The 23,919-nt window shown below is 37.8% G+C and overlaps 1 protein-coding gene across 4 annotated transcripts in view; it reads right to left on the bottom strand.

The window, feature by feature from the left end:
• Nucleotides 1-23,919, bottom strand: part of TDRD1 (tudor domain containing 1) — a 53,207-nt gene that overhangs the window by 25,406 nt on the left and 3,882 nt on the right. For 2 of the 4 annotated variants that reach the window (XM_072740090.1, XM_072740089.1), the window contains exons 2-6: nt 17,756-18,080; nt 15,292-15,350; nt 3,945-4,089; nt 1,800-1,905; nt 854-917 (exon numbers count right to left, since the gene is read on the bottom strand). In XM_072740090.1, the coding sequence (XP_072596191.1) occupies nt 854-917; nt 1,800-1,905; nt 3,945-4,089; nt 15,292-15,350; nt 17,756-18,050 (669 nt within the window). In that variant the 5' untranslated portion in view covers nt 18,051-18,080. Of the gene's footprint in view, nt 1-853; nt 918-1,799; nt 1,906-3,944; nt 4,090-15,291; nt 15,351-17,755; nt 18,081-18,484; nt 18,590-23,919 lie in introns of those variants that run through there. The other 2 variants (XM_072740091.1, XM_072740088.1) reach the window with 2 other exon arrangements.

Genomic DNA, 23,919 nt, shown 5'->3' with positions numbered 1-23,919 from the left:
GTATAAAATAAAAAGAGGGGGTGGGGGGCACCTGGGTGGCTCAGTGGATGAGTGTGTGCCTTTAGCTCAGGTCATGAGCCCAGGGTCCTGGGACTGAGTTCCACATCAGGCTCCCCAGGGAACCTGCTTCTCTCTCTCTGTTTCTGCCTCTGTCTCTCATGAGTAGATAAATTAAATCTTTTAAAAAATAAAATAAAAAAGGGGGGTTATTTTGTACTTGTTAACATTTTGTAAGAATAAATATTTAAGGAAGTCAGATCTTAAGCAGAAGCTAGAACCAGCTAAAGAAGGCTAAAAATTAGACAAGCACTAGTGATATTTTTCAGATTATGAATGATTAAGCCCATATAGTCATCTAAATGGAAGAGGGGTATTACAGAAAAAAATGCTTTGATAATAGGAACCTATTAGAACGCAGTACACAAAGCCCAAGAATGTGTTCATCTGGGATTACAGACAGGGGCTCTTTCTCAGGAGTCCAAATGATTTTACACTAAGACACAAGCATCCCAAGTCCTTCTGGGAAAAGTGCTGGTCACACACAATGCTCAAAAACCCTAAAAAGTCACCCAATTGGTTATTAAGGTGTATAGATTTATTCAACAGGAAACTTTTGTTTTTAAATAAACACTGGTACAGGGGTGCCTGGTTGGCTCAGTGAGAGGAGCCTGCAACTCATTCTTGGATCTCAGGGTTGTTGAGTTTGAGCCACATGTTGAGACTGGATATTACTTGAATAAACATTGGTGAAATGCAGAAATAAGCAATACATATTTTATTTAGCTTAAGTCTTCTTAACTCAATAAAAGGAAGTCATTCAAAATTTACTGTAAAGGCAAAAAATACATCATACCTCATTTTTCACTTCCATGTTCTTTGTTTCAAAAGGTGATTTACTAGCTTCATATTTATGGAAACTGAAATAAAGCAGCTGATTATAATACTATAGTACAGAGTCAGTTAAGAGTAGGGGCCACATGATGCTAAATTCTCAATCAACAAAACCCAGGAAGGAGAAAAACAGCTTCCTTCAGAGAGAATCACAGTAGTAACAAAACAAAATAGTACACAGCTAGCCATGGGACAGTCTACCCTGTGTGTGGGCTGGCCTCGCCCACAGCCACCTAATTAAAGGGATATACAGGGCCACAATCTCCAGGCCCCAGCTTTCCTATCTGCAAAATGGAGATAATCGCTACAGGTTCTCAACAGTTTTGAGGATCAAATGAGGTTACAGATGTGAAATTGCTGTTTAAACTGGTAAATGCCATGCCTGGAAGAATTTCGTATTTTAAAATCACAACTCAAGAGGCACTGTGAGAGTTCTACCTTCCCAAACTTCAGGAAAGAACAGGTTAAAAAGTAAGGCATTCTAGGGACACTTGGTGTCTCAGCGGTTGAGCACCACCTTCGGCCCAGGGCCTGATCCTGGAGACCCAGGATCAAGTCCCACCTCGGGGTCCCTGCAGGGAGCCTGCTTCTCCCTCTGCCTCTCTCTCTGCGTCTCTCATGAATAAGTAAATAAAATCTTATTTTAAAAAAAGTCATTCTAAAGCTCTGATGATTACAAACTCAAATTTCTAACCATGAACATGTGCTAATAAAATTATATTCATGAGAACTCAGTCCTGAGTTTGTAAGCTGTTCATTTCAGATTTGAACCCTTTATGTTACACCTCAAATAAAAAGTGACAACTTCTACATAGATAGGCCTGCTTACCTCATTTAATCCTTATACTATTAAAAAAACCCCACAACCCTTTTAAATATTTTCTAATGAATAAAAAAATTACACTTACTTTTGTTGAACAGGTTTGCACACAATGCTGTGTGCCGACCAGTCCCTTCTCTGGCATGCTATGGAGCAATAGTATGTCTGCTTGCATTGTGAACACCTCAGCGATCCTACAGAACACAGCCCAGTGTTTTATTCCAAGGATTTGTTGCTGAGAGCAAGACATTTTCAAAGACCAGACATATCAAACACCATTCTATTAACCACATCAAGAAGATCACTTGAAAAAGATTATGCTGTTTATGACTAGGTGCTAAGACTAAATTTTTGCAGCTTTCTCAAACTGCAAAATTTTTGCAGCTTTTCTCAAACAGATGAAAATGAAGACAGAATGAAAACATAACTGACTTTCTTAGAGTCCAGAACACCTTATAAAAGGAACAAAGGAAATATAAAATGTGTGGTAGTGAAAACAGACTTGTGCAAGCAGACTCAGACATAGCTTACCACTTCACACTATTAAAAAATATATATAAGACAAAAACCAACGAAGAGAAATCACACCCAGAAAAACCCAGAAGTTTTAAAAATAAAGTACTAAAAAAATCCTATGAATATACAGGCAGAAAAAAAAAATGAAACAAACAAAAAAACACGTAACAAAAATCCAGGCCGGCCTTGAATGCTTCTACTCTAAACAGAAGGAAACAAAGGAGGGGTGCCTAGATGGCTCAGTCAGTTAGGAGGCTGCCTCTGCTTAGGTCATGATCCTGTAGTGCTGGGATCAAGCCCTCCCCCTCTTAAGCTCACTGCTCAGCAGGGAGTCTGCTTCTCCCCCTCCCCCTGCTCATGCTTGTGCGCTTTCTCTGAAATAAAATCTTTATAAAAAGAAAAAAAGGAGCTAAATATCCATATAGCCAGTAAGCAATGAAATACTCAAGATCATTCACTGATCATAAGGGAAATGCAAGTTAAAACCACAATGAGATACCACTAAACAACCACGAGAAGGGCTAAAGTTGAAAAGACCAACAAAACCAAATGACAAAGATGTGGAACCACCACATCTTGTCATAAAAATAATGTGGACCCATTATCACTGGGAAGGTAAAATGGGACAAGTACTTTGGAAAATGGTTTGGCTGTTTCCTCTAAAGTTAAACATATATCTAACCTTTGACTCAGCAATTATACTCCTAGGTATGTACCCAAGAGAAAGGAAAACCTATACCCACCCAAGGACTTGTACAAAAATGTGTAGAGAGCTCTATTCATAATAGCTAAAAGCTAAACACAAGCAAAATGTTCAACATAAAACCAGATAAATTGTGATATAATCATACAAATATTACTCAGCAACAAATAATACTGTGTATAGAACATGGATCAATCTCAAAAAATATTGTTTTAAATTATAAAAAGCTTTATACAAAAGAGTCGATACTGTAAGATTCCATTTATACGTAATTCTAAAACTGGCAAAGTCTCGGTGTGGATGGAACTGGAGGGTATTATGCTGAGTGAAACAAGTCAATCAGAGAAGGACAGACATTATACAGTCTCATTCATTTGGGGAATATAAATAATAGCGAAAGGGAATAAAGGGGAAAGGAGAAAAAATGAGTGGGAAATATCAGAAAGGGAAACAGAACATGAGAAACTCCTAACTCTGGGAAACGAACAAGGGGTGGTGGAAAGGGAGGTGGGTGGGGGGTGGCGGTGACTGGGTGACGGGCACTGAGGGGGGCACTTGATGGGATGAGCACTGGGGGGTATGCTAAATGTTGGCAAATTGAACACCAATAAAAAATAAATATAAAAAATGTTTTAAAATCAAACTGGCAAAGTTAATTTATGGTGTAAAAAAACAGCATGGTCGTCTCTAGCGGGTATAGAGAATCTGGAAGGGGCTAGGAGGGAACTTTCTAAGAAGATGGAAATATTCTGTATCTTGATAGGCATGTAAGTTGGTGCATGCCAATGCATGTAAATTTTATCACAAACAAAACTACAGGCAATAAGAAGGAAGCAGCGAGAGTGGAAAGGTACAGATGAACAAGAACTGTATGGTGTTGATAGCTGAAGTTGAGATGGGTATATAGTACATACTATTCTTTTCATACTTAATATGTTTTAAAACCTTTAATAATAAAAATATTTTTCAAATGTGTGAAAAAATAATCCAGACACGTGAGGGAAATATGCTTACCAAATAGGCCACAGCGATGGCAAGTTGTTGACCGAAGAGGAGGTCCTAAGGAGTTGAAGAGTGCTGAATTATTTATGGACAATGAATTCTCAACCAACTTGTGTACTTTTTTTGATTTTGCAGGAGGCACATTATTGCTAGGCTTCTATTAAGAAAAAAGAATAGTAATATTAAAACTTGGTAGCAATTGTTTTTAAATACCGTATTTGGGATTTCCTTTTTTGGGCAGATAAAATAGATGTACCTTTCTCTATCCTCCCGTTAAGTGCAACTAAAAAACCCTCAACTTGTGGTTAAACAAATATAAGTTCACTTTGAAAGAAGTCAGCAGGTAGCCTACAAACTTGGGACCCAGAGAAGATAATGAGTTTCTTCAGTTTTCTTTTTGCCTCACATACCCCAGACATGGTTCTGGAGAAGCCAGCAACCCAGAAATGCCAAAAGGTACAGGCAATAAAACCCCCAATAGAAAGTCTTTTCCCTTTAGCCAAAAGACCAGGAAAAGGGTAGCCCAACAATATAGAAAAATTTAATAAGTGTTCTACCCTAGACAAACACCACAGAAAAAACCGTGGCCCTGTTCTAGAGTAGGGACCTGGCACTTCATCCCTGGGAGTGTCCTCATAAAGCCCATATAGGGAACCTGACTTCTACCCAGCAAGTACTTCCCCCTCCCTCAACCATTGCTGGGGTGGTGGAAGAGGAGGCCTTGTAGAGAGTCAGGACTTTTCATCACCATTCAAAGGTAATGAGTGTCTCCAAACACTCTAATTCTCCTCCCTGGCACACCTACTCTCTCCCCACTCCATCCCACTCCTTTATTAGTAAAGAGGCACTAATCATTCCCAGGCAGGGAGATGGTATCACATGAGGCCTACCAGGAAGCTGGAACTCCCACCCTCAACCAAACACAAGGAAGCTTGGTCCTTGAGTGCCAAATGAGACTGAATGGGGAACCTAGACATTGACTCCTACCTGGAAGCACCCGCTTTCCTCTGAGATAGGGTCAGAGGAAGCTGGCCAAAACAAAGTTTAAGATACAGAATTTCATTAACATAATAGCCCAAATGTCCAAGTTTCAATAGAAAGTAACTTGTCATACTAGGAAACAGGAAAATCATAACTGAATTTAAAGAAAAGGATGCCAACACCAAGATGAGTTTATTTTAAAGCAGCCACTGATACTTCAATAAGCAATTATAAGCACACTTGAAGCAAATGAAGAGTCTCAACAAAGCAACAGAAGATATAAAGAAGAGCCAAATATAAGCTTTACAACTGAAAAGTAAAGTAACAAACATTAAAAATATAATGACTCAATATCAGAATGGAGGCAACAGAGGAAAGGATCAGTAAACTTGAAGACTAAACAACAGAAACTGCCTAATCTAACAAGAGAGAGAAAAAGTGAAGAAAAAACTAAATTAAAAGAGCCTCAGAGACCTATGACACTATCACAAAATATTTAACATTCATGTCTTTGGAGTCCCGGGAGAGGAGAAAGAAGGTAGGGTAGAGAAGTTCTCCAACAACAAAAAAAAATTACCCCAAACTTACAAAATTTGGCAAAAGTAAATCTACAAATTCAAGCTGAGCAAATCCCAAACCAAATCAAATAAATCCACACCAAGATGCATATAGTCAAACTTCTTCAAGCTAAAGACAGAAAAGCTTAAAAGCAGAGAGAGGAAAACGATGTTTTATCTACAGGGGAAAAAGTAATTCAGAAGAGAATAGATTTCTCAACAGATCCCATGCAGAGCAGGAGGAAGTCACACAACATTCTTCAAGTGCTAAAAGAAAACTGTTAGCTGAGAAACTTATCCAGGAAAAGTGTCCTGTAGGAATGAAGAAATCAAGAATTCTTGAATGAAAGAAAACTAAGAAGTTGTCACCAGCAGACCTATCCTAGAAAAATGGCTAAAGAAAATTCTCTAAACATAAAGGAAATAATGAAAATGTCTGAACAAAAGAAAAGAACACATTAAGCAAAAATACAACAAGCACTACAGATTCATAGAATAGAAAAAACTGTGAAGCAAAATGAAACTGAAAGGAGGAGACAATATAATCATAGCTAGGGACTTTAACATCCTTCTCTCAACAATTAATAGAACTACACAGAAAATCAGCAAGAATACAGAAGAACTCAAGATCACCCCATCAACCAACAGATTCTGTTAGACATTCACAGATCATTCTACCCAACAACAGAAAGGACATTCTTTTCAAGTGCTAACAGAACATACACTAAGACCACACACTGGGCCAGAAAACAAAGCTCAACAAATTTAAAAGAATTTCAATCACACAGAAGAGGTTTTTCAACCACAGCTGACTCAAACTAGAAATAAATAAGTGATAAATAATCTCTATACATTTGAAAACAATACACTTCTAAACTCAATCAAAGAGGAAGTCTCAAAGGAAATTTTTTAAAAAGTGAAAATAAAATGAAAGTTTAACAATTCAAAATTTGTAGGACACAGGTAAAGCATTGCCAACAGGTAAATTTATAGCACTACGTTCACACATTAGAAAAAAGAGAAAGTCTCCTTTCTAAATTCCCATCCTAAGAACCTAAAAAATAAGTCAAAAACATGCCCAAGGAAACATTAAAGATAAAAGGAGAAATCAAGGAAATGAAAAATGACCTGGGGGGGGGGGGGTGGAAATCAATGAAACAAAGACCTAGTTCTTTGATAAGATCAACAAGTGGTAAAGTGGATGGCTCAGTTGGATAAGTGTCTGACTTCAGCTCAGGTCACAATCCCAGGGTCCTAGGACCAAGCCATGGTGGGTCAGGATCCCCCTCTATCTGCCCTACTCCAGCTTGCATACACAAGCTCTCTCAACTAAATATAATCTTCAAAAAAAATAAAATTGATCTAGCAAGACTGTTTGAAAAATAAGACAGAAATTACCAATATCAGGAATGAAACAAAATATACCTTATTACAGACCCTGAAGACATAAAAATGATAATAATAGAATACTCTGTGCTCTGAACTATATACATACAGATTTCATGATGTTGACAAACAGACCAATTCTTCAAAAATTACAAATTAACACAATATGAAACAGATAATGTGAATAGTCCTAAAAATGTTAAAGAAATGGAAACTCCTAAAAAAGAAACCTTCACACTTAACATGGTTTTCACTGGAGAACAGTACCAAATGCTTAAAGAATTAATACCAATCCTATACAACCTCTCAGAAAGGTAATATTACCTTGGTTCCCCACCCATATGAAGGTAGTTAAAAAGAGAATATTACAAACTGCTCATAAAAACAGATGTAAAAATTCTACTCAAAATGATACCAGATATAATTCAGCAACATACAAAATTAACTATACACCATGACAGAGTGTTTATTCCAGGGATGTAAGGCTGGTTAAATATTTTAAAACATCAATGTAATCCACTATAGTAATAGGTTAAAGATCAATTATTGATGGATGAAGGAAAAACATTTAGAAGAACAACACCTATGCATGATCAAAACCATCAAAAAAAAGTAGCAAAAGAAAATTTCACCAAGTTGATAAGGATCATCTATAAAAATCCCATAGCTAAGATTACACTTAATAGTGAAAGGCTCAATGCTTTCCCACTGAGTTTGGAAGTAAAGCACAATACCCACCATCACCAGTGCTAGAAGTTCTAGCCCGTGCAATACGGCAAAAAAAAGGAAATATAAAATATATTGAAAAGAAACTGTTCCTTTTTGCAGAAGATACAACTGTCTACATAGAAAATCCCAAGGAATCTACAAAAAATTCATTGAATAAGTGACTTTAGCAACGTCACAGGATACAAGAGACACATGCAAAACCATATTTACATATATTAACAATGAACATGAGGACACATGGGAATAAAAAAATAAAATATTTACAATGACAAAAAAAAAAAAGAACCCAAATCCAAATCCAGATGTAAATATAACAAGCTGAAAAATACAAAGTGATGGAAATCAAAGAAGAGCTAAATAAATGGAGATATTACATTCATGGGCTCAAAAATTCAACACAGCAAAGATACCTATAATCCTCAAGTTGATATGCAAGTTTAATGCAATTACTATCAAAATCTCAGCCAGACTTTTTGCAGCTACGGACAACATTATTCTAGAATGTACACTGGAACATTGGAAGGCACAGGAACTATAGTAGCTAAAACAATTTTGGAAAAGAAAAAAAAAACAGTGGGAGAAATCACTGTACCCAACTTCAAGACTTAGGACTTAGCTCCAGTATTGTGTGATACTGGAGGAGGGATACATAGATCAATGGAAAAGAATAGACAACCCAGAATAGACACATACAAATTTGCCCAACTAATTTTTTGACAAAAGTGCAAAAGCAATTCAGTAGAGGAAATATAGAATTTTTAACAAATGGTGCTGGAGAAATTAGACATAAAAAATAAAACGTCAAATTAACTCAAAGTAGACCACAAATCTAAATGTAAAAGTATAAAACTTATGGGGAAAAAAAACCCAAAAATTTTCTAGATCTGAAGAAGCAAATAATTTCTAGACACCAAAAGCATAACTCATAAAAGAAAAAGTGGTCAGGACATCATTAAAATGAAAACTTGTGCTCTGCTAAACACCCTGGTAAGAGAATGAAAAGACAAGCTACAGGGCAGCCCGGGTGGCTCAGCAGTTTAGCGCCTGCCTTCGGCCCAGGGCATGATCCTGGAGTCCAGGGATCAAGTCCCACATCGGGCTCCCTGCATGGAGCCTGCTTCTCCCTCTGCCTGTGTCTCTGCCTCTCTCTCTCTCTGTCTCTCACGAATAAATAAAATCTTTAAAAGAAAGAAAAAACAAGCTACAGACTGGAGAAATCATTTTTGAATCACATATTTGACAAAAGACTAGAACCCAGAATATATAAAGAACTTCCAAAGCTGAGCAATAAAAAAAAAAAAAAAAAGAAAAAAAATCCAAATTAGAAAATGGACAAAAGGAGGAGGGGGCAAGATGGCAGAAGAGTAGGGTCCACAATCACCTGTCCCCATCAAATTACCTAGATAACTTTCAAATCATCCTGAAAACCTACTAATTCGGTCTGAGATTTAAAGTGAGAACAGCTGGAATGCTACAGTGAGAAGAGTTTGCGCTTCTATCAAGTACAACTTGTTTTTGGCCACTCTGCACTGAGCAAAATAACTAGAAGGAAAAACTCACCTCAAAAGAAAGAATCAGAAACAGTCCTCTCTCCCACAGAGTTACAAAATTTGGATTACAATTCAATGTCAGAAAGTCAATTCAGAAGCACAATTATAAAGCTACTGGTGGCTCTAGAAAAAAGCATAAAGGATTCAAGAGACTTCATGACTGCAAAATTTAGATCTAATCAGGCAGAAATTAAAAATCAATTAAATGAGATGCAATCCAAACTAGAGGTCCTAACGACAAGGGTTAACAAAGTAGAAGAACGAGTGAGTGCCATAGAAGACAAGTTGATGGCAAGGAGGGAAACTGAGGAAAAAAGAAAAATAATTAAAAGATCATGAGGATAGGTTAAGGGAAATAAATGACACCCTCAGAAGGAAAAAATCTACATTTAATTGGGGTTCCCGAGGGCGCCGAAAAGGACAGAGGTCCAGAATATTATTTGAACAAATCATAGCTGAGAACTTTCCTAACTTGGGAAGGGAAACAGGCATTCAGATCCAGGAAATAGAGAGATCCCCCCTAAAATCAGCAAAAACCTCTCAACACCTCGACATTTAATAGTGAAACTTGCAAATTCCAAAGATAAAGAGAAGATCCTTAAAGCAGCAAGAGACAAGAAATCTCTAACTTTTATGGGGAGAAATATTAGATTAACAGCAGACCTCTCCACAGAGACCTGGCAGGCCAGAAAGGGCTGGCAAGATATATTCAGGGTCCTAAATGAGAAGAAATGCAGCCAAGAATACTCTATCCAGCAAGGCTTTCATTCAGAATGGAAGGAGAGATAAAGAGCTTCCAAGATAGGCAAACAATCCACAAAAACAGGGACTGAATAGGTATTATGATGATACTAAATTCATATCTTTCAATAGTAACTCTGAACGTGAATGGGATTAATGACCCCATCAAAAGGTGCAGGGTTTCAGACTGGATAAAAAAGCAGGACCCATCTATTTGCTGTCTACAAGAGAGTCATTTTTAGACATAAGGACACCTACAGCCTGAAAATAAAAGGTTGGAGGACCATTTACCATTCAAATGGTCCTCAAAAGAAAGCAGGGATAGCCATCCTTATATCAGATAAATTAAAGTTTATCCCAAAGTCCATAGTAAGAGATGAAGAGGGACACTATATCATACTCAAAGGATCTATCAAACAAGAGGACCTAACAATCATGAATATTTATGCCCTGAATGTGGGAGCTGTCAAGTATATCAATCAATTAATAACCAAAGTTAAGACATACTTAGATAATAATACACTTATACTTGGTGACTTGAATGTAGCACTTTCTACAATCAACAGGTCTTCTAAGCACAACATCTCCAAAGAAACAAGAGCTTTAAATGATACACTGGACCAGATGGACTTCACAGATATTTACAGAACTTTACATCCAAACGCAACTGAATACACATTCTTCTCAAGTGTACATGGAACTTTCTCCAGAATAGACCACATACTGGGTCACAAATCAGGTCTTAACTGATACCAAAAGATTGGGATTGTCCCCTGCATATTTTCAGACCACAATGCCTTGAAATTAGAACTAAATCACAACAAGAAGTTTGGAAGGATTTTAAACACGTGAGGGTTAAGGACCATCCTGCTAAAACATGAAAGGGTCAATCAGGAAATTAGAGAAGAATTTTAAAAGATTCATGGAAACTAATGAGAATGAAGATACAACTGTTCAAAATCTTTGTGATACAGCAAAAGCAGTCCTGAGGGGGAAATACATCGCAATATAAGCATCCATCCAAAAACTGGAAAGAACTCAAAAACAAAAGTTAACCTTGCACCTAAAGGAGCTGGAGAAAAAACAGGAAATAGATCCTACTCCCAGTAGAAGAAGAGAGTTAATAAAGATTTGAGCAGAACTCAATGAAACAGAGACCAGAAGAACTGTGGAACAGATTAAGAAAACCAGGAGTTGGTTCTTTGAGAGAATTAGTAAGATAGATAAACCATTAGCCAGCCTTATTAAAAAGAAGAGAGAAAAGACTCAAATTAATAAAATCATGAATGAGAAAGGAGAGATCACCACCATTATCAAGGAAATACAAATGGTCTTAAAAACTTATTATGAACAGCTTTACGCCAATAAATTAGGCAATCTAGAAGAAATGGACGCATTTCTGGAAAACCACAAATTACCAAAAGTGGATCAGAAAGAAATAGAAAACCTGAACAGGCCAATAACCAGGGAGGAAATTGAAGCAGTCATCAAAAACCTCCCAAGACACAAAAGTCCAGGGCCAGATGGCTTCCCTGGGGAATTCTATCAAACATTTAAAGAGGAAACCATACCTATTCTACTAAAGCTGTTTGGAAAGATAGAAAGAGATGGAGTACTTCCAAATTCGTTCTATGAGGCCAGCATCACCTTAATTCCAAAACCAAAGACCCCACCAAAAAGAATTATAGACCAATATCCCTGATGAACATGGATGCAAAAATTCTCAACAAGATACTAGCCAGTAGGATCCATCAATACATTAAGAAGATTATTCACCATGACCAAGTGGGATTTATCCCCAGGATGCAAGGCTGGTTCAACACTCGTAAAACAATCAATGTGATTCATCATATCAGAAAGAGAAAAAATAGGGGATCCCTGGGTGGCGCAGCGGTTTGGCGCCTGCCTTTGGCCCAGGGCGCGATCCTGGAGACCCGGGATCGAATCCTACGTCAGGCTCCCGGTGCATGGAGCCTGCTTCTCCCTCTGCCTGTATCTCTGCCTCTCTCTCTCTCTCTGTGACTATCATAAATAAATAAAAATTTTAAAAAAATTAAAAAAAAAAGAAAGAGAAAAAACAAGAACCATATGATCCTTTGAATAGATGCAGAGAAAGCATTTGACAAAATACAGCATCCATTCCTGATCAAAACTCTTCAGAGTGTAGGGATAGAGGGAACATTCCTCAGCATCTTAAAAGCCATCTATGAAAAGCCCACAGCAAATATCATTCTCAATGGGAAAACACTGGGAGCCTTTCCCCTAATATCAGGAACAAGACAGGGATGTCCACTCTCACCACTGCTATTCAACATAGTACTAGAAGTCCTAGCCTCAGCAATCAGACAACAAAAAGACATAAAAGGCATTCAAATTGGCAAAGAAGAAGTCAAACTCTCCCTCTTCACAGATGACATGATACTCTACATAGAAAACCCAAAATACTCCACCCCAAGATTGCTAGAACTCATACAGCAATTTGGCAGCATGGCAGGATACAAAATCAATGCCCAGAAGTCAGTGGCATTTCTATACACTAACAACGAGATTGAAGAAAGAGAAATTAAGGAGTCAATCCCATTTACAATTGCACCCAAAAGCATAGGATACCTAGGAATAACCTAACCAAAGAGGTAAAGGATCTATACCCTACAAACTACAGAACACTTCTGAAAGAAATGGAGGAAGACACAAAGAGATGGAAAAATATTTCATGCTCATGGATTGGCAGAATTAATATTGTGAAAATGTCAATGTTACCCAGGGCAATTTACACATTTAATGCAATCCCTATCAAAATACCATGGACTTTCTTCAGAGAGTTGGAACAAATCATCTTAAGATTTGTGTGTAATCAGAAAAGACCCCGAATAGCCAGGGGAATTTAAAAAAAAAAAACATAGCTGGGGGCATCACAATGCCAGATTTCAGGTTGTACTACAAAGCTGTGGTCATCAAGACAGTGTGGTACTGGCACAACAACAGACACATAGATCAATGGAACAGAATAGAGAATCCAGAAGTGGACCCTCAACTTTATGGTCAACTAATATTCGACAAAGCAGGAAAGACTATCCACTGGATAAAGACAGTCTGTTCAATAAGTGGTGCTGGGAAAATTGGACATCCACATGCAGAAGAATGAAACTGGACCATTCTCTTACACCATACACCAAGATAAACTCAAAATGGATGAAATATCTAAATGTGAGACAAGATTCCATCAAAATCCTAGAGGAGAACACAGGCAACACCCTTTTTGAACTTGGCCACAGTAACTTCTTGCAAGATACATCCATGAAGGCAAGAGAAAAAAAAAACCAAAAATGAATTATTGGGACTTCATCAAGATAAGAAGCTTTTGCACAGCAAAAGAAACAGTCAACAAAACTCAAAGACAACCTACAGAATGGGAGAAGATATTTGCAAATGACCTATCAGATAAAGGGCTAGTATCCAAGATCTATGAAGAACTTATTAAACTCAACAGCAAAGAAACAAACAATCCAATCATGAAATGGGCAAAAGACATGAACAGAAATCTCACAGAGGAAGACCTACACATGGCCAATAAGCACATGAGAAAATGCTCCGCATCACTGGACATCAGGGAAATACAAATCAAAACCATAATGAGATACCACCTCACACCAGTGAGAATGGGGAAAATTAACAAGACAGGAAACAACAAATGTTGGAGAGGATGTGGAGACAGGGGAACCCTCTTGCACTGTTGGTGGGAATGTGAACTGGTGCAGCCACTCTGGAAAACTGTGTGGAGGTTCCTCAAAGAGTTAAAAATAGACCTGCCCTACGACCCAGCAATTGCACTGCTGGGGATTTACCCCAAAGATACAGATGCAGTGAAACGCTGGGACACCAAGCGTTTATATTTTAGCAGTAATGTCCACAATAGCCAAACTGTGGAAGGAGCCTCGGTGTCCATCAAAAGATGAATGGATAAAGAAGATGTGGTCTATGTATACAATGGAATATTACTCAGTCATTAGAAACGACAAATACCCACCATTTGCTTCGACGTGGATGGAACTGGAGGGTATTATGCTGAGTGAAATAAGTCAATCAGAGAAGGACAAACATTATATGGTCTCATTCATTTCGGGGATATAAAAAATAGTGAAGGTGAATAAAGAGGAAAGGAGAGAAAATGAGTGGGAAGTATCAGAGAGGGGAGACAGAACATGAGAGACTCCTAACTCTGGGAAACGAACAAGGGGTGGTGGAAAGGGAGGTGGGTGGGGGGTGGCGGTTACTGGGTGACGGGCACCAAGGGGGGCACTTGATGGGATGAGCACTGGGTGTTATGCTATATGTTGGCAAATTGAACTCCAAGTAAAAAAAATAAAGGAGATTCTATAAATGTTAATAGAAAAAAAAAAAAAGAAAATGGACAAAAGACATGAATAAACAGCTCACCAAAAAGACACAGAGATGGCAAATATGCATGAGATGTTTATAAACAATTAGGGGAACATGATTAAAACCACAAAATATCACCACACACCTCTAAGAATGGGGACAATAAAAACCACCACCACCACCAAATGCTGGTGTGATACTGCAGCAAATATTCTCTGTAGGAACACAGAATAGTATAGGTATGCTGGAAAACGCTTTAGTAGCTTCTTAAAAAAACTAAATATGCAATACTACATGAACCAGAAATTGCACCCCTGGGCATTTATCCCAGAGCAAAAACAAAAACAAAAAACTTATGTTCACATAAACCTTGGACAGGAATGTTTATGAGTTTTAGCTGTAATAATCAAAAACTGAAAACCCTGCAGATGTACTTCAATATGTGAATGTTAAACCATGGACTACTTCTCAGCAATAAAAATAAAACTATTGATACAACAACCCTAGATGAATCTCCAGAGAATTATGCTGAGTGAATATATCCAATCCCAAAAGGTTACACTGAAAAGGATTCCATTTATATAACATCCTTGAAATGACAAACTTTTGGATGTGGATTAGATTAGTAGCTCCATGGCTTAAGGAGGTGGTAGGGGCAAGAGGGAAATGGACATAACCATAAACAGCATGTAAGGGAAAGATGGAAATATTCTGTATCTTGACTGTTATCACCATCAACATCCTGACTGTTAAACACTAAATTCTGCAGCATGTCACACAGGGAGAAACTGGGAATAGCTACACAGGATCAGTAATATTTCTGCATGTCAAATAAGGCTGCATTTACAACTATATAGCATTACTACAATTACCTAAAAAGAACGGTTTTTACAAGATACTAGGATAAAGAAAAGGAAGCTTGACCTTGAATAATATCTGAAAATTGAGTAATTCTACATTAACAGAATACATGCTTAGAATCTTTTACCCAAACAAAAACACAAAATAGAAAAAAAAAAACCCAAAAAATCTTACATTATTTACTTCTTTGGGTGGGGAACGGTTTCCAACATTTAATGGTGACACTGAGTTTCCTGAAGATAGAAAACATAAAAGCAAATTACTTTATTCCTGAAAATGTATAATACTGTAATTAGATATTCAAATAAGAAAGCTATACCAAAATAGCCTTAAACCTACATTAGAAATAAGCAACATCCTAATTTTCCTAATGAGAAATAAGGATTTGTTTGAAACTTAATTACTACTCCTCTTACTGTGAATTTTTCTCCATTCACTAAGTTCTCAGACTTTTTTGAACTTGGACTCATTTATACACTTAGAAATTGAGAACCTTAAAGAGATTTCATTTATATGGTATATGTCTGTAAATATTTACTAATATTAGAAATTAAGGGCCACCTGGGTGGGTCAGTCAGTTAAGCATCCAACTCCCAATTTTAGCTCAGGTCATGATTTTAGGGGTCCTGAGACTGAACACTATGTGGGGCTCTGTGCTAGGTGTGGAGCCTGCTTAAGATTTTCTCATTCCCTCTGTGCCCCCCAAAATGTTAAAAACAAATTAAAATTATAAATTTTAAACTTTTAAACTTTTAAAAATTAAATACATTTAAAAATAAATGCATTACATTGACATGGTTTTTAAAACAACTACATTTTCCAAAGCAAAAAAAAAAAAAAATTGAGTATCATTGTTTTACGTTTTTACACATCTCTTTAGGTATAACTAATGGTAGTTGGTTCACATACCTGCTTTTGCATTCAATCCTCTGTGTTGCTTTTGTTGAAGCATATGAATAAAATCTGGCCTCTCACAGATACGTAGTTGCAAAAAGAAGTATTTAATGGCTTTCTCAGATAATTACAGATATTTTCCTTTAACATCATGCCAAAACTCAAGTGATAGTTTAATTGGTAGTTGCAATGTGGAACCTAAAACTTGTTCATAATGTGACACTGGAATCCACTGATCTATCCTGCACTTTGAGTGGATTTTTATCCATGCATGACTATGCATCCTGCATTGGTCATTTGGAAAATACTAAGAAACTCTGAGTTATGCAGATCTTCCAAATGTGGACAGATTTCATTATATATTTTAAAAATCATGTGTGTTAGTTAAGATCACCACTGCATCTCACCAGAAAAGTTTAAGTATTGAAAAGCTGTCAGAATGGAGTGGCAGAAATGGGTTTTCTGAAATTCTCATGTTTGCTGGAAATCTTGAATTTTATCATTAGCAACAAAATACTATCAAGTATTTTCCTTGAAGTAACAGCCTCCCTTTGTTCATTTTTGAGAAAATGAATGCCAGATATCTAAATCTGAATAACCAACTTTATCATTCTTTTCAAGTAAAAATGATGTTTCAACAAAAAGTTTCCATATAGCTCACAGCTCAATCACACACATGCTTCTCATACTTGCCTATAAAGCAGAAGTTAGGGGTAATTCCCATTGTGTTACACAAAATACCAAACTGTAACAAGTATCGATATTTAGTAATAATTCTTAGAGTTCTGTCAAGGACATCCCTAAAAAAGGCATTTCTGGCTTTGTCTTAACTACAAGTTCACAGCAATGAAAAACCCAATGACCACTAGCCCAGGCAGGTATCCCTACCTACAATGGAGTTAATGAAGCATCCGTGGTTTACTCACCTTTGCTTCTGCACCATCACTGTAAAGTCAGCACAATGATATTTTAATATTATTGGGAAAACAGTTTTGACCCCTTTCTTGGGAAACCCCAGAGGCCCAAGGGCCACACAAGTGAACTACAATCACCATTACATTAAAAGATCCCATCTGATATATATATTCACTGAAGGCCCAGCTTCCTTAAAAACCAGGGTTTTGGAATTAGGACTAAAGGAACAATTCTTAAAAATCTAATGAAACAATTTAACGTCTTACATATATCTTTGTGAGCTACTGTATGCATATAATTTGTACAGCATTTTAAAAATACGGCCAATCTTTAGAAAGCCATAGTATGTCCTTTTTATATCCCTAGTAGAGTTAGTTCTCCCACTGTGGGGAGAAAGCTCATCTGTAAACATTCTCTTCTCCTAAATACTTTTTGTGATGAAACTAGTCAAAGGAAGCTATTTGGCATGTGGCTTTCTAAATCTTTAAATGCAAATACTGTAAGGTAGCCATTTAGTTGTTAATAGCCCACGGATATGTGATTATATACCTGTGATAAGCCAAAGAAATTATCAGACTCAAGAATTAGTAAACCTGGGATCCCTGGGTGGCGCAGCGGTTCGGCGCCTGCCTTTGGCCCAGGGCGCGATCCTGGAGACCCGGGATCGAATCCCACGTCGGGCTCCCGGTGCATGGAGCCTGCTTCTCCCTCTGCCTGTGTCTCTGCCTCTCTCTCTCTCTCTGTGACTATCATAAATAAATAATAATAAAAAAAAATTTAAAAAAAAAAAAAAAAAAAAAGAATTAGTAAACCTATAGTTTTCACTCACCTGCTGACATCTTCCTATCTCCTTTGGATCCAACCACCTCTCCATTGATGCTGTTAGGGTTTGAAGATACTGAACTGTCTTCTTGACTAGCCAAATACTGTTTGGTTTGCTCACAAAGCAAAAAATTGTTTTTATTTCCATTGTCTGGGCTTTTCAACCGGAAATTAGGGTGGTTAGCATGTCCTCCAGGACTTCTTAAAGAATCAGGTGCTGGAAGTTGGTTTTCATTTTTCTCGAAATTAAATGGCTCTGTCATTTTACACGTAGATGCCTCCAAATTATTTCTTGAGATCATATTATGTGGCAATTTAACATTCACAGAAGTCTATGGGAAGAAGTGTATTTAAAAGGCAATTTTTAATGACAAAAGTAGAAGCACTGCAGGCCCAGGTGATTTCTTTTTATGTAACAAGTAATGCTCATGAATAATTCCAAAGCAGAGGTAACCATGATATCACAGCCTGGCCTAAAGACACAAACAGAATGATTCTCTATTGGTAAGTATAAACTCCCAAGTTTCACACAATTCAACTACAGACAAAAGGCTAACTCAAGAGACATCAAAAGAGTAATCTCAGAGTTCGACACCATTTTTTACTTTAAAAAGCTTTTCAAACAACAGGAATAAAAAGGACTTTCATGTTTTAAAAGAAATATTTCCAACCCAGAGCATGTAACTTAATGGTGAAATACAATAGAGGGTATTGTCTTCATCAGGTCATCACCTACCTTTCTAGCCTTCCAGAATCCCTCTACGACTCCTACTTTCAACACTAAGATCTTGTATACGCTGAATCCAGCTCCCCAGTGCCCTCTCTCTTCCTCATTGGCCTGGTAAACTCCTTCCTTCCCAGTCATCCCTTAGGGTTTGCCTCAGCTGACCTCTGTTTGGTCTGTTTTTCCCAAGTCCTTTGCTTTGATAATCTCCAGCTGAGCTTCCATAAATTATAACTTGTAGCTACTGCTTTTAAAGACCTAACTTTATGCACCTTTCTCTGAAAATAAGGTACATGTATTGTTACAAATTGCCTTTGAGAAACCTCTATCCAGACCCTATGCTAGCTTGTTTTTCTATTACTCTTAAAGAATACTAAGTGTCCTGCCCAAGGGAAGTAATAAAAGCGGACAAACAACTTTTCTGAGGTTGTGACCTACAGCTTTGTCTGTAGGCAGCAGGTAAAACTGCCTATTGTCCCAAAACTGCTCAGGGGAAAAAATTTAAAATAAAAGAGCCACAGAAAGCTAAACTGGAATACGTAGTATCTAAAAGTGATTTAACATTGTTTTAAAGGGAAGACAGGGATGCCTAGGTGGCTCAGCGGTTGGGCGTCTGCCTTCGGCCCAGAGTGTGATCCCAGAGTCCCGAGACTGAGTCCCACACTGGGCTCCCTGTGTGGAGTCTGCTTCTCCCTCTGCCTGTGTCTCTGTCTCTCATTAATTAATTAATTCATTAACAAATAAATAGAAGATAAACAAATAGCAAAAACATCCTTCTTCCTGGTGTCCTAAAATTTTCTTCTAATTTCTCAATTTAAATTAGGTCTAGCCTAATCCATGACAATACAGAAAAGAGAGTGAAATAATAAAGAAATGCACAGGCACACTCAAAGGTATGGAACTCTCAGTGGGCCAGATCTTGGGAAATCCCTAATTGAAGGTCTGTAGACAGGCAGTTATGGTGGGAGATCCTGCAGCTCAGGAAAAGCACATGTGCGGCAATGAACACACCTACACCAAAGAATCAGAGTGAGTGAGAATGAGAATGTTGGGCGCAGTGAGCAAGAAATACTGTGAAGTTACAAAAGGAAAATAACTTCTAGGGGAAAACTGGTGGGGTTAAGAATACTGAGTAACTCCAGACTCTGTAAAAGAAATACAAAGAATGTGCATTAAAATATTAGGGTAACTACCAGAACAAAACAATGCATAATTTTAAAATTACAGAAAAAAAACCTCAGACTAACAGGAAAAAAAATCCAAGTATGGTCAATGGAAAACAAATAAGATGACAGAACCAAACCCAAGTAATCCAGTTATCAATGATTTAGTCTCAAAAGAGAAAAAGACTTACGGAGAAAAACATCCTGCTAGATGTTACACACAAGCAGCACAAATAAAACAAAATGATATGGCAAGCTTGGAAATAACAACTAAAACATGTGCTTTGTAAATAACCAAAAAAGATGGAATACTAATATTAATAATTGATAAAACAGAACTCAATTGGGGCAAAGATTTTTTTACGTTGATGACTACTGGAGGAGAGAGAGCAGCCAATGTCCCCAGATCTATAAAACAAAGCGAAAGAGGAGAAATTCAGTCCACAGTGAGGACACACATGCCTTAGACAGTTGTCAACAGAAAACAAGTGGTGATATTTTAGTACCACAATAAACTTGATCTAGTAGGGACCAATACAATCAAGAACATTCATTTTTTCCAACACTGGGCATACACTAGACTAGAAAAGCCACCTCAACTAACTCCAAAAACACTAATGCCATGCAAAACACATTCACTTGCCACAGTACACAAACCTCCATCTCAAGTTTTGTTTCCCAGAGAATCAGCCTACAACAACCACATTAGTGGGTGAAGGGTTTTGGGTTTTTTTTTTTTTTAAGGTGGTAAAATATCACAAAGGAAATATCAAACATGACTACAGAAAACACCAAAAAAAAAAAAAAAAAATCACAAAAAAACAGCAAATAAGCCAGAAAATAAAGATCAACAAAAGACAGAAAATTCAGTATCAAATTTTTTAAAAAGAAGGATAAATAGTAAAAACATTCAGATACTATAGCAGACTATGTGACCCAAAGGCCATCTTCTACCTCTGATTTAGCAGCTTGAGTTAGAGACAATACTGCCCATAATCAATTCTCCTGAGCAGAATTTCTCAGAAAGCTCTGTCCTTTCCTGATGAACAGGAACATTTTTGGCTGCATTTACCCCTTTCTTCCTGTAACACAATCAGGAAGCAATAAACAAAAAGGAAGAGAGCACACCCTAAGGATAGTAGAACCAAAAAGAGCACCTGATGTCTCTGGCAGTGTCCTTGAGTTGCTACACCAGCCCTGATCTGTCTATGCATAGACTCACTGTGGCATCAAATAAACCCATAAGTTTTCTGCTATTTGCAGCCCAATTGATACAGATACCACTAAAATGTGAGCAAGAGGCATGAACAGAATGCACAAAACATGAAGATTACTTGATAAACATATGGGGAAAATATTCATCATCCTCTGTAATAAAAAAATTTCAAATTAAATGACTATTATTTTCTGCTCAGCATGGGTGTAATTAAGAAGGACACCATCAGGGAGCCTGGGCGGCAAAGTCAGTTAAGTGACCAACTCTTGATTTCAGCTCGGGTCATGATCTCAGATTATGAGATTGAGCCCTGTGTTGAGCTCCATGCTCAGGGCAGAGTTGGCTTGAGATTGTCTCCCTCCCTCCCTCCTCCCACCCCTCTCATGCACAGGCTCTCTTTCAAATAAACAGATAAGGGGCACCTGGGTGGCTTAGTTGATTAAGTATCTGCCTTCAGCTCAGGTCATGATCCTCGGGTCCTGGGATAGAGCCCCAAGTCAGGCTCCCTGCTCCCAGGGAGCCTGCTTCTCCCTCTCCCTCTCCCTCTCCCCCCTCCTTTCTGCTCATGCTCCTTCTCTCTCAAATAAATAAAACCTTTAAAAAATAGATAAAAATCCTTGGAAAGTAAAATGGACACTCATTGCAGGGAATATAAATATGTTCTTATGGGAAGACAGTTTGGATGTACATACACACATCTGCACGTCTATAGATATATATTTAAAAATATTTATTTGCTAGAGAGCACATGTGTACACACAAGCAGCAGGAACAGCAGGGAGAGGGAGAAACAGGCTCCTCACAGAACAAAAAGCAGGATGCAGGGCTAGATCTCAGGACCCTGGGATCATGACCTGAGCCGAAAGCAGACACTCGACTGACTGAGCCACCTAGGGGCCCAATAGATATATACACTTAAGGTATACATGTATTCTTTTTAATTTCTTGAGAGCGCGCGTGCAAGAGAGAGAGAGAGACAGCACACAAAGGGCAGAGGGAGAGGGATAACCTTAAGCAGACCCCACACTTGACAGGGAGTTCGACAAGGGGCTGGATCTCACCACCTGAGATGCAACCAAGAGTTGCACACTTAACGGATCATGCCACCCAGTCACCCCAGGTATACGTGTATTCTTAAAAATGTTCCTAGCCACTCATCTGGTAACTCTACATCTAGAAATCATCCCATTAAAATCGGGGTGCCTGGGTGGCTTGGTTGGTTAAGTGTCCAACTCTTGATTTCCGCTCAGGTCATGATCTCAGGGTTGTGAGATGGAGCCCCTGGGGCATGAAGCCTACTTAAGATTCTCTTTCTCCCTGTCCCTCTGCCCCTCCACCCTGCCCCTCATCAAAAATAATAATAATCCTGAACATCTAAAGATCCTATTTAATATAGTAAAAGAAAAATTGAAGAAAAAGGTTAACTGTGATATCGCTAGCAGAGAAATATTAACACTACCATTTAGAATCCTAGTTTCCAAAATTATACAATATGTTAGAATAGAAATGAAGAAAATCAGAAACGCTATTTTCAGAATAACTGCAAAAAAAGAAAACCTCTCCATGTAAGCAAGATCAATGAAACACATCAAATTTTAAATAACGACGAGTGTTAATGGGTAAGTAGGCTGATGAATCTTTTTTACAGTCTTTTTCATTTTCCAAGTGTTTAAAGATTACTCTTATAGAAAAAGGCATTTTAAAGACTAAAATATTAATATTACATTTAAAGTAAGCTATTTTCCCTTAAGTGTTGTTAATTTCAAACCAAGTAAAGGGGACACCTGGGTGACTCAGTGGTTGAGCCTCTGCCTTTGGCTCACGTCGTGATCCTGGGGCCCTGGGATGAAGTCCCACATCAGGCTCTCCCCACAGGAAGTCTGTTTCTCCCTCTGCCTATGATTCTGCCTCTTTATCTCTCATGAATAAATAAAATCTTTAAAAAAATAAACCAAGTGAAGGATTAAGTAATATTAAAGCCACAAAATTAGGGGATCCCTGGGTGGCTCAGCGGTTTAGCATCTGCCTTTGGCCCAGGGCACGATCCTGGAGTCCCGGGATCGAGTCCCACGTCGGGCTCCCTGCATGGAGCCTGCTTCTCCCTCCTCCTGTGTCTCTGCCTCTGTCTATGATAAATAAATAGATAAATCTTTTAAAAAAACACACACACAAAATTAGGATATAGTCCTCTTCAAGACACCATTGGGACCCTCAACACGTAACTCTTGAAATAGCCTTTCCTTTGTTTTTATTCAGTAAGGCTGATGGAAAGGCAATTCACAGCTTTCTAGCCTGTATCATAGCAATAGACAGTTATGTCTACATGCTAGATTTTAAGTAGCTTGTGCAGGAACCAGGTCTCACTAAAAACATTAACAACAAAAACCCTGGTTTCCCATAGCACCTAACATAGTGTTTTGTACAATGAGGCATTAAAAAAATAATTATATGATGAAACTATTTAAAGTGCATTATTGCACTGTCTTCATGACAATCTGGAGAGTGAAAATGAAATTCACGGTCTAAAGTTACATGTGGCAATCTTAAATAGAGAATTACATCACCTTATGAGGTTTTCTCCAATTTAATAGCAGAATTTCAAGTCTTAAATCCACTCCTCCAAAGTCCAAAAATTAGTAAATAAGTTTGACTCAGAAAAAAACCCCAAAATCAGTCTTAAACCCAATGTAGAAGTTTAAGCACCAAATAAAAAAGATTTAAGCTTAAAAGAAGCTCCACCTAGAGTGGAAATATGTAGGTTAGAAAGACACCTCACTTGCCTCACCCTAGTCAGGAATTTTCATTACAACGCCCAGGGCAAATAGACATGTAGACCTGTTCTATAGCTAGAAGCTTGTAACTTCAACTTTAGACAGCCAACTGTACTGCATTTTTATAAAATGGTTCACTTCCCAATTGACTGACTCCTGTTGCTGCCCTATAACCATAACCTTTCAAATATCTGAGATATCTACCATTTCCACTTTGCTGCAGGTCCTTCACCAGCTGTTATAAACATCTTTGAGAGTCCTCACAAGTCTGGACTTTCTCTAGTTCATTAGAGACCC

The sequence above is a fragment of the Vulpes vulpes genome, chromosome 15, assembly GCF_048418805.1.
Source record: "Vulpes vulpes isolate BD-2025 chromosome 15, VulVul3, whole genome shotgun sequence".
NCBI lineage: Eukaryota > Metazoa > Chordata > Mammalia > Carnivora > Canidae > Vulpes > Vulpes vulpes.
The sequence above is the reverse complement of the archived record's forward strand: the minus strand, read 5'-3'. Positions and strand labels throughout refer to the sequence as shown.